Source organism: Chelonia mydas, chromosome 10 (assembly GCF_015237465.2).
Source record: "Chelonia mydas isolate rCheMyd1 chromosome 10, rCheMyd1.pri.v2, whole genome shotgun sequence".
NCBI classification, from domain to species: Eukaryota; Metazoa; Chordata; order Testudines; family Cheloniidae; genus Chelonia; species Chelonia mydas.
This window is the reverse complement of record NC_051250.2, coordinates 64,347,287-64,359,501: the sequence shown is the minus strand read 5'-3', so window position 1 is coordinate 64,359,501 and position 12,215 is coordinate 64,347,287. Positions and strand designations below refer to the sequence as shown.

General features: G+C 43.1%; 1 protein-coding gene across 2 annotated transcripts in view; it reads left to right on the top strand.

The window, feature by feature from the left end:
• Positions 1-10,224, top strand: part of LOC102936380 (NAD(P) transhydrogenase, mitochondrial) — a 71,106-nt gene extending 60,882 nt beyond the window's left edge. For both annotated transcript variants that reach the window (XM_043524456.1, XM_037911515.2), the window contains 3 exons: positions 595-713; positions 7,260-7,375; positions 9,843-10,224. In XM_043524456.1, the coding sequence (XP_043380391.1) occupies positions 595-713; positions 7,260-7,375; positions 9,843-9,995 (388 nt within the window). In that variant the 3' untranslated portion in view covers positions 9,996-10,224. The remainder of the gene's footprint in view (positions 1-594; positions 714-7,259; positions 7,376-9,842) is intronic.
• Positions 10,225-12,215: the final 1,991 nt, after the last annotated feature.

Here is a 12,215-nt window from a genome sequence, read left to right as displayed (position 1 = left end):
GTGTTTTAATTCTTGCATCAAATTCTTGGAAAAGTCTTTTTTTCCCCCAGCAGTGGGGTTTTTTTTTTGTTTTTTTGTTTTTTGCAAGTGCATATTAAGAGTATGTATCAATAAGCCACCTCTGCATTAGAAAATGGACTGAATCCTTATCCACATATCTGTTCAAAGTGTTATTTCATTTGTCCTAGGCTCTAATCCCACTCTTGTGTGGCATATACACACACTATATATGACACACAGTCTTCACGAGTGATTTAGATTCTGGGGTATGGCTTAAGTGTTAAATGAAATCACCAAATAACATGCCATGACTACATAGTTAATTTTTAACCAGCAGGGTGCCCGATGTGAAAGGAGTTCTGTAAGTGTTTCAATTTTCCCTTTCTGGTACTGATTACAAACATATACATTAATTGCTCTTTCCCAAGTAGCAGTTTCATGACCAGTATTTTATAGCTCGCTCTCTCTGCATCTGGTTCAGGTATATGAAGCACTGGAACTGGACTGCTTCCACATGTGTAGGATTGCTGACATTTATCAGTCAGCATTTATTAGTTCAGCATGACTTGGTTTCTTTGCTTTCTTGGTTTCCAGGTTTGGCATCCATCCTGTAGCAGGCCGTATGCCAGGACAACTGAATGTACTATTGGCAGAAGCCGGTGTACCTTATGATGTTGTATTAGAAATGGATGAGATAAATGAAGATTTCCCAGGTAAGGGATGAAAAATGATGTCTTAGATTCAAACCATTCTAAATATTTTAAATTTATTTTCTGCTTTTAGTTAGGCCAAATAACTATAATTTTATTGCCAGGCAGTATTTTGGTAGGTGGAAGGGTTGACAGTAATGCTTTTTAAAGACCAGAATCAAGACTAGATAAGACCAAAGGTTTGTCTGACTCATATAAAAGCCAAGCTATGTCTGACATTACTTAATGGATAATCATAATAGCCACTAGGGTTTTGCTGTAGAGTGAGCAAAATATATGAGTTTTTAAATCAAATATGTGTCTGTATTGTGTCAGTGATAAGGGTATCAGGAAAGGCAACCATGTGATATTCTGAATATTGGACAAACAGATGTATGGTGGGAGTTTAAAGTTAGTTTCTCTGATCCCAGTTCAGTCAATGGGAGTTGTAGCAGTGACTTTTATGGGAGAAGAGTTATGGCAAAAATGAGTCCTTTTGAAAATCCACCCTCATGTCAGGTGGGTGGAGCTCTGTGGCATTACAGGTTATCGAGTCCCCTCTCACTTTTTGCTCTTGTTGTTTGTGGTTTTATGAGGATATTTGAGTATTTTAATGTTTTGTTACTATTTGATACCGTAGTGATTATGAAAGATCATCACTCGGAGTGCCCTGGGAAGAGACTGCTTATATATAGGATCATTTGTATTATTTAATAGTGGTGTATTATTAATTTGTATCACTGCTACCATTATTGTGAGTGGAGTATAAGTGAGCAGGCAGCTGCTCTGCAAGATTCAATTTCCTTGTAGGACACTCATGCTTCTCAAATATCTGGTAGAATCTTCCTTTGGATTCGCTGAAATTTGGGGTGAGGAGGTGGAAATTACTGCCCCTTGCATATACCAGGCAATAAATCTGGCCTAAATTCCCCTAAATCCCAGGGGAGGGAATATTCACCAGGAGGGAGGGCTGCTGCCAGTTTTGGTACCACTTCCCTTCTTCGGGAAGGGGAGGGGACAGACAAAGCAGAAAAATGAAGCAATGAGGCACTGAAAGGTACAGAAAGTCCATAATTCATGGAGAGCTTGGTTTTCTAGACAGGGCATGTAGCCGAATGACACACATTGCTCAGATGGAAGAGCAGACTACCTCCGGGGGCAGAAGCTTTGCACAAGTACTTTGGTGACCTGGCAGCTAAAGAGTGGATAATGTTTCAGAGACGAGGGACTTCAGACAAACTTGAAAAGATTTGGTCCACCTTTTTTAAGAGCTTTGATTAACTCCTAGTGGATAGAAACTGAAATGTCACTCTCCTTTCTCCTTCCTGCCCTCCTTCCTTCCTTTCCCTCCCTTTCCATGTTCTTTTTGCCTTTTTGTTTTGTTTTTTGTTCTGCCCTATTTTGGCTGGGGCATGTGGGGGAGGATCAGTAAAATAAAGTGCCTATTCCCCATCACAGACAAGAAATGATGCCTCTGAAAAGAAAACTAAGGCATCCAGAAGTAGCAAGAGTGTTAGGGAGGCAAAAGTCCCTTAACTTAAGGTAGGAAAGTAAGAGGGAAGGGAGCTATAGTCTCTTTTGCGTGGCAGTGTAGTGTTTCTAGTTTAGACTGCATCTATCTTTCATGGTGTTCCAGGGCTACCTCCCTCCCACTTCTGTTACAGAATTAAAAGCCTCTGGCACATTAGGGTCAGATTGTGGCTGCTCTTGCTTAGGGTTGCCAGTTGTCCGGTTTTTGACCGGAACACCCGGTCGTAAAGGGACCCTGGCGCCGCTGGTCAGCACTGCTGACCAGGCCATTAAAAGTCCAGTCGGTGGCGCAGCAGGGCTAAGGCCTTGGCTCCGCGCAGCTCCTGGAAGCAGTGGCATGTTCCCCATCTGGCTCCTATGCATAGAGCAGCCAGAGGACTTCGTGCGCTGCCCCAAGCACCAGCTTCGTGGCTCCCAGGGGTGTCACCTGCAAATGGCACAGCACACAGAATGGCCTGGCCGTGTTTCCGTGTAGGAGCTGAGGGGGGACATGCCACTGCTTCTGGGAGCAGCTTGAGGTAAGCACTGCCCGGAACCCACCTGACCCCCTCCCATGACCCAACCCCCTGCCCCAGCCCTGATCCCTCTCCTGCCCTCCAAACTCCTTGGTCCCAGCCCAAAGAACCCTCCTACACCCCAAATCCCTCATCCCCAGCCCCACCCCAGAGCCCAAACCACCAGCCGGAGCCCCCCCCCGCACTCCAACCCCCTGCCCCCGCCCTGATCCCCCTCCTGCCCTCCAACCCCTCGGTCCTAGCCCAGAGCACCCTCCTGTACCCCAAAGCCCTCATCCCCAGCACCACCCCAGAGCCCACACCCCCAGCCGGAGCTCCCAACCCCCTTCCCCAGCTTGATGTCTCTCCCACCCTCTGAACTCCTCAGTCCCAGCCCGGAGCACCCTCCTGCACCCCAAACCCCTCAGCCCCACCCCAGAGCCTTCACCCCCAGCCAGAGCCGTCAACCCCCCCACTCCCCTGCACTCCAACCCCCTTCCCCAGCCTGGAGTCCCCTCAGTCCCAGCCCAGAGCACCCTCTTGCATCCTAAATCCCTCATCCCCAGCCCCACCCCAGAGCCCGCACCCCCTCCCACGCCCCAACCCCCAAGCCAGCCTGGTGAAAATGAGCGAGTGACAGAGGCAGGGAGGATGGAGTGAGCGGGGGTGGGGCCTCGGAGAAGGGGCAGGGCAGGGGGATGGGGCAAGGGTGTTCGGTTTTGTGCGAGTATAAAGTTGGCAATGCTAGCACGGATATGTAAAACAGGAAAGATGCAGGGAGCTCCTCCCCCTTGCATACGCATGTGACAGGCAGACTGAGTACAAATGCCCACTTGGCCTGATTGTAAGCGGCTTTAAAACCCTGAGCACACAACATCAGCATCCCCCACAAGCATTCTACTTGCTTCATCAGCATTAGAGGGTAAGAGGAGATCCCACTGCCAGCTACTCAAAGTGGTTTTTGATGCTCTGACATCACCATCAGGTAACGTTTTATGACTGTGCAATTCATGGATCACAGCTTTGGACACACTGCTACCTCTGGGTGTGTTGAAAAAAAAGCGAACTGACGTCACTTCCATGAATTAGCAGCTTATCCCTGTCAAACTGCTGCTCCAGCAATGCTTCAAGGTAAAACAACTCCAGGCGGTTTAGAAAAAAGCTGTGACAGGAGGCAATAGTGAAGTTATGCATGGAGAGATGAAAGGAAGGGAAAGAATATTTTCAAAATTAGATCCTTACATTGTACAGAAGTGAATAAAGAGTTTGAGCTACAACTCCATCTTGGAATTCTGGTGGTCACATAAATCACTTGACATGCAACGGGAACGCTCCCCTAATTTCAACCTCTCCATGCCCTGATAATAACAATAAAAAAAAGCCTAGATGCAAAAAGAATAGGTGTCATAAAAATAATGGTAGTATCTGATAGTCTGTACCACAATTGATTGATCTTGAAATATGACAACTGCCATTGGTGCTGTAGTCAACAGCCCATGTGTCCAAGGTAATCTATGAGTTTGACACTTGGGGACTATTTTATTGATGGTTTTGTACAACAGACATGCTGTCTCCCCCCCGGCTATCAGTAGACTACACAACGGACAATCAGAGAGGTAGACATGTAAATCCTATTGACCGTGCCAGTCAACAATGGATTGTGGAAGCAATTTTAGCAGCACAAAATTAAAGGCTGTTTTTAAACATTTATCCAAATGCTGCTTTTAAATAATTATTTGAATCCCAATTATAGTCCAGTACAACTAGGGTTAATTACAGAGCAATTATTACCTTCAGAATTATCCCTCCATTGATTAGCCCTCCATTGAACAAGCAATTGTAACAATAGAAGCAATAGAAAAGGAGTACTTGTGGCACCTTAGAGACTAACAAATTTATTTGAGCATAAGCTTTCGTGAGCTACAGGCTCACTTCATCGGATGCATTCAGTGGAAAATACAGTGGGGAGATTTATATACATAGAGAACATGAAACAATGGGTGTTACCATACACACTGTAACGAGAGTGATCACTTAAGGTGAGCTATTACCAGCAGGAGAGCGGGGGTGGGGGGGGAGGAACCTTTTGTAGTGATAATCAAGGCGGGCCATTTCGAGCAGTTGACAAGAACGTCTGAGGAACGGCGGGGGGGGAGAGAATAGTTTTACTTTGTGTAGTGACTCATCCACTCCCAGTCTCTATTCAAGCCCTAAGTTAATTGTATCCAGTTTGCAAATTAATTCCAATTGAGCAGTCTCTCGTTGGAGTCTGGTTTTGAAGTTTTTTTGTTGAAGAATTGCAACTTTTAGGTCTGTAATCGAGTGACCAAAGAGATTGAAGTGTTCTCCATCTGGTTTTTGAATGTTATAATTCTTGACGTCTGATTTGTGTCCATTTATTCTTTTACGTAGAGACTGTCCAGTTTGACCAATGTACATGGCAGAGGGGCATTGCTGGCACAGATCACATTGGTAGATGTGCAGGTGAACGAGCCTCTGACAGTGTGGCTGATGTGATTAGGCCCTATGATGGTGTCCCCTGAATAGATATGTGGACACAGTTGGCAATGGGCTTTGTTGCAAGGATAGGTTCCTGGGTTAGTGGTTCTGTTGTGTGGTGTGTGGTTGCTGGTGAGTATTTGCCTCAGGTTGGGGGGCTGTCTGTAGGCAAGGACTGGCCTGTCTCCCAAGATCTGTGAGAGTGATGGGTTGTCCTTCAGGATAGGTTGTAGATCCTTGATGATGCGTTGGAGAGGTTTTAGTTGGGGGCTGAAGGTGATGGTTAGTGGCGTTTTGTTATTTTCTTTGTTGGGCCTGTCCTGTAGTAGGTGACTTCTGGGAACTCTTCTGGCTCTGTCAATCTGTTTCTTCACTTCAGCAGGTGGGTATTGTAGTTGTAAGAGTGCTTGATAGAGATTTTGTAGGTGTTTGTCTCTGTCTGAGGAGTTGGAGCAAATGCGGTTGTATCGCAGAGCTTGGCTGTAGACAATGGATTGTGTGGTGTGGTCTGGATGAAAGCAATGTGTCTCCTCAGTGGCTTTTGGTGAAAGTATGTTAAAGGCCCACTTAAGCAAAAGTCCATCTGGCTTCTATGTCACACAACCCCCAAAATCCACTTGTCACAAAAGCCAGATGAACTATTTTTCCCTGAATCAAGACTTTAGTAAATATATAACAGGGGAACTAAACGTCAGAAGGCCAAATTCTGAGCTCACTTACACAGGTACAAATTGAGAATAATTTATTTGCCATTAGTGCAGTTACCCTGGATTTGCACCATGTAACTGGCCAGACTGGCCCAGAGCTTTGCAGAAATGATTTACTAATTAAGGGACCAGCTTTGCCATCTTAACTCAAATGGAATCAATTGGACTATTTGCAGTGTTAGGCCCTGATCCTACAATGGACTGTGTATCAGCAGAGGACTGCTCGCATGCAGAGATGTGGGCCTGATTACGATTCAGAATAGAGTTTTTGTAGAATTGAGCTTCAGGTGAATGATGTTGAAATAAAATATGCCATAATACAATGAAGATATTTCTTAGGGTCTACACGTGTACTCTATTTGGTGACCTCACACGAGCCTTGCAGAAGACTCTGTACATTAAGATTTAGGCATATTGTCTCTCATGGTATCTCATAGGGTTGGAAGAGACCTCAGGAGGTCTGGTCTAGTCCAATCCCCTGCTCAAAGCAGGACCTACACCAATTAAAATCATCCCAGCCAGGGCTTTGTCAAACCGGGCCTTAAAGCCTCTAAGGACGGAGATTCCACCTCCTCCATAGGTAACCCATTCCAGTGCTTCACCACCTTCCTAGTGAAACAGTGTTTCCTAATATCCAACCTAGACCTCCCCTACTGGAACTTGAGACCATTGCTTCTTGTTCTGTCATCTGCCACCACTGAGAACAGCCTAGCTCCATCCTCTTTGGAACCCCCCCTTCAGGTAGTTGAAGGCCGCTATCAAATCCTCCCTCCCTTTTCTCTTCTTCAGACTAAATAAGCCCAGTTCCCTCAGCCTCTCCTCATAAGTCATGTGCCCCAGCACCCTAATCATTTTTGTTGCCCTCCGCTGGACTCTCCAATTTGTCCACATCCCTTCTGTAGTGGGGGGGACCAAAGCTGGATGCACCAGTGCCAAATAAAGGGGAATAATCACTTTCCACAATCTGCTGGCAATGCTCCTACTAATACAGCCCAATATTCCGTTGGCCTTCTTAGCAACAAGGGCACACTGCTGACTCATATCCAGCTTCTCATCCACTGTAATCCCCAGGTCCTTTTCTGCAGAACTGCTGCTTAGCTAATCGGTCCCCAGCCTGTAGTGGTGCATGGTTATAATAGTTTTCATTAGCCCATGTATCTGCCAAGATTCAGTTCTGGGTTTGACACAAATGGATGGGCCTAACTTATTTTCATTTAGAATAAACAGTGAACTATGAACATTTAATGAATGTTTGATTTGTGTGTTTTGGTGTCGCTGTGATAAAGGAAAGGCAGCTGCAAGTTCCAAAACATTTGTAACATATTTCTATTCTGTCTCAGAAACGGACTTGGCTCTGGTCATTGGTGCAAATGACACAGTAAACTCTGCAGCACAGGAAGATCCCAATTCTATTATTGCTGGCATGCCTGTATTGGAGGTCTGGAAAGCTAAGCAGGTACTTAAAAACAATCAAAGTTGACTGGAGTCTGCACAGTATATGTTTATGGAATGTATCTCTGTTTCTCAGGAGACATGCCGACTTGCACTAAAGACAAAGAAAGATAGTTTGTTTGTTTTTAATACACATGCAAGGAGTATGCACACAGGTGCATCTGTTTAACAGTATGCGGCAGATACACAAGAAGGGACCCCAACTCTGCAGTCAATTTGATATGGAATTCCCAGTCATTTCAACAGGAGGGTCCCCATGACAAGCAGTTATAGGGTTAAGCTTACAGTGAAATGCTTGATTCGACAAGTTATGCCCTGTCCTGCTCTCACTGATGCCAATGGGAGTTTTGTCATTGACTTTAAAAAGAGCAGGATTGGCTCCTGGATTATATAGCATTTAAAAGGCATTTCTTTTTAATGGATTTTGCTTTTAAAATTTAGAATGAGGCAAAGTACACTTTATTAGTGTTCCAAATCTTCTTACAAAGAGCTGTGTTCCACTGTACTCCCCAAAAGCTAAAAATCTATTGTTGAATAAATTACTCACAAATAAGTTTTTATATTATTTGACCAGGTCTAGGTATAAGGGGCTGCAGAACTTTGACTCAGTGTATCAGAAGCTTGTGTACATTTGCAAACCCATAGCTTTTCTCTTTCAATTTTCCTCTCTCTGGTCTGCTGTATTCACAGACAATGGGGTCGGGTATGTACTTTATATCTACAGTGTCTCTGTTCCCAGTGAACTGTGCACAGTTTCAGCAAATTCTGTATGGGAGGGAATTTCGGATCGAAAGGTAAAATTCAGGGCAGGTAAAAATGGCAGCACATATCTGACAGATACATCCACAAAGGAAAAGAGCCAGTTTTGAAATTCTACTTTTAATTCATTGCCTTAAATATAACCAATTCTATCTATAAGACAGGTTAACTAACTCATTTTAATTCAAACCTCATGTTCTCAAAAGTGCTATGGTATTGAAAGCCATCAAACTTGTGCAAGTATAGACATTAGCACGAAACACAATCGAAGATGATATAAAAACTGTGTTATGGGGTGTATGGTGAAGATGACGATGGCACTAAATGACAGGCATGCAGATGTTAGAATTAAAAGCAACCTCTTAAAACACAGAAACATGTAGACAAGTATATGGGGAAAATTGGGATCTCCATGTTATTCAGCACATGCCAAGCTTGTTTTGTTACGTTTCAGTTAGACAGTATTCCAGCATGTTGTGTTCTCATACAGTAAAGGTTTAGTTCTGATCTCAGATTGGAATGTTACAACATTTATGCAGGTAACATTAAGATGCAGTAAATAACTGCATGAAACAAGCAATTTTTAATTGTTGAAATATGCACCTAAAAAGCAAAATGTTAATAACATCTCTGGGTATGAAAGCATCATTTTGATAGGTTTAATGAGATAAATTATAGAAAATATATGTTTGACTTTACTCTGCATCTGTCACATACAGAGTAGTACACACCACATATCTGGCAACAGATTTTGGCCCTTACCCAGAAAATTAACAGTGTTTCAGGTATCACATTACATCATATCCAACGTGGATTAATTGTTTAATGAAATACTATTGCAGTCAAACTGGCTTGTGCTGTGATCATGTTAGATCTCATAAGCAAAGTTGGTCTGGTCAGTAGTTGGATAAGATAACTCAAGGGGGCGAAACCCAGCTGCTGTGGAAAAGGAATTCAGTATAGCACTTTTCCCAGTCTCTTGAATCCAATGCCTAGTGTCTGGGAGCACTGTCATGCTGGAGGTACTGCTTGAGATTTTGCACATCTGATTAGGGGATTTAGCTACCCTGTTCCAATTAATGTTAATGGGAATTTTATGGCTAAGTCTTTTAGTCAGCTTTGTGAATCTCAATCAGTGTGCTTTGGCAGTTACATGAAACTGAGGCCCTAACCATTACAGTCATTAAAATACCCAATGGCAATTAGCATAAAGTAGGCAGATTAACATGTCTTGGTCAAGTGCTGATTTGGGTAGTTACATTTTGCCTACCTAATTTCCCCTTGTGCTTTCAGTTGTTTTGAATGCTCTTCATTTGCTTTTCTTAACCGTTCTTTAGTATTTCAGTGTACTACTAAGCAGCTACCGCCTTCCACCCACAGGTGGCTGCAGAGCTGGAGGAGGAGATCCTTGTTCAGTTTCTGTATCAGTTTACTTTTTTAAAACCACAATACAATCTTTCAGGGTGGAAGGTGGCACATAAATGTGAGGTCTGAGAATAGTTAGATATGGACATGCAAAAGTCAATATAAAATGTATGCCAGTATTGCTGGTATGCAATTTTGATTGAGCCCATGCATTTAATACATGTCAAAATTTTATAATATAGTAACATGTTATTTTAAAAACTGTTACTTTAACTACATCCTCCATGAGCACATACTGAAAGTTTTTATTTCATTTAATTCTTTCATGCTGCTATTTTTCTCCCCAGGTCATCGTCATGAAGCGTACACTGGGAGTTGGGTATGCTGCAGTTGACAATCCCATTTTTTACAAACCTAACACTTCAATGCTGCTTGGGGATGCAAAGAAAACATGTGATGCTTTACAAGGCAAGATTAGGGAAATGTATTATACTCATTAACACTGATATTCAGAATTGTAAAAGGGTACTAGATATAATTTATATATTTCAGTAAATAGTTTGGAGGCATATCCAGCACCTTATTTATATACAACCATTTCAAAAATAAAAGAGCATCCAAACATAACAAATTAGCTCTTAGACTGATTGGTGATTTATGTGCCTTAGTCCTTACAAATGTAAGTCCCTGTATTTAATAATAATAATAAAAACACTTTTGCGCTATTCGTGTTGCAGATTAATTATTTCTCTAATCTTGCAGCCTCATTTATAGCACTTTTATTTTCTCTCTGTCTTCTCTTTATGCTCAATGAGACAGAGAAATTATTGCAGAAAAGCTTTGGTTTATCCTCCTACTAATGAATAGATCCTTGGTGCAAAACAATGCTTTGTAATAGAATAAATGTGAACCTCAGTATAGCACCAGGAAGATTTACATATTTGCTTTATTTTTTAAATGACATTATTGTATAGAGGAAGTATTTACTGCTCCTTTACACATCCTGGTAAGAACCAGGATGAGTACTGGCGTATAGCATCATAGGCTGAGATTCACTTCACACATACACAGCCAGAGTAATCTGCCATTGTTTGGGGCAAGGGTTCCTGGAGTTAGCGATGTAGCCTCCCATGCCTGCTACTCCAGTCTACAGTTCATCCATTGCTCTTTCTTGGGTCATTCCATTCCTGGATGTGCAGATCCTGAAGATTCTCACTTTGCCCGCTCTCACTGCCCTCTTCCATGCTGGGCTATTACAAAGACCACCTCAGTGATGTAAGGACGTGCTGAGATACCCTACCCAACTATTCTGCTGGCAGACTCCCCCCCCCCGCCCCCCTTACATGGATACCTAAATTAGTCAGAGGGACTTACATCTTCTGAATCCGGGTGAACGTCATCCATGCTCTCTTCATTCTACAAATGATTCCAGTACTAACTGGAACGAAGGCAGGCCGGATGCCCAAGCTAATAGCAGCAGCAGCAGCAGAAAGTGGGATTCATACTGTTAACGTGGCAACCAAACTACAGATTTCTAGGCGAAGTGAATTAACAGCTGTCTATGCAGATGAAATCATTGAGGTCAAGGCAAGCATGGGTGCATAATTCTACCGCTGGACGTGCAGTGTGTATGGCAGTCAGATTTAGATGGGCTCCAAAATGTGCATAAGATGCATATTGATTTTCTTAGGAAATATCTATCAAACCTATATGCTGCCAGCTGCTATTCTGTAAAGTAAAAAAGCAGATGAACTGGAAATGTAGATCAGAAGCCTCTTGCCAGAGCTATTTATGTGAGTATCCCAACACAGAAATGCTTTTCCTCATGTGCTTCTCTAAACTGGTGACAAATCCAGTTCTAAAACTGATTTAAGGTTTTAGTGCTAACTTTTAAAGCCTTATTTGTGCTGAGTCTGGCTAGCTTGGAGAGCACCACTTTCTTCAATAGCCACCGTGGTGTGATCAGCAGGAGGCTACGACTGAACCCAGCATGAAGCTTTGGGTGGCTGGGCATTCTCAGTCACAGTCCTCTGACGGTGCAATTCCTTCCTAATCAAAGAGTACTGTGGGGACAAAGGCTCAGAGGATCCATAAAGTAGTAGGTACCTATTTTATAAGTGGGGAAGGTGAGGCACAGAGTCATATAGCATCAGGGATAGAGCTGGTACTAGAACCCAGATAAATTGGTGTGACACTTTCTGTTCTGGCCACTATGCTATGGGGCCTCTCTGGGCACTCCACAGTGACAGTGACAAGCTGAAGTGTCAGTAAGAAAACTATAGTTGGGATAAGCTAATTATAGCGGGCTGGTAGCGACACTATTATTGAGTTTGAATCAGGGTTTCCATTTTAAAACAGTCTACAAAATGCCTGTGCTTTCAGATCCAAATGCTGATTGTATTTTATGAACTGCTTGAATTTTCTATGGGAGTTTATGGTGAAAAAAAGGTTAGTTGCGAGTGGTTTTTTCTAAAGAAAGTACCATGTGACTAATTTTTCTTTAGATTCCTTTTTAAAATCATAGAATCATAGAATCATAGAATATCAGGGTTGGAAGGGACCCCAGAAGGTCATCTAGTCCAACCCCCTGCTCGAAGCAGGACCAATTCCCAGTTAAATCATCCCAGCCAGGGCTTTGTCAAGCCTGACCTTAAAAACCTCTAAGGAAGGAGATTCTACCACCTCCCTAGGTAACGCATTCCAGTGTTTCACCACCCTCT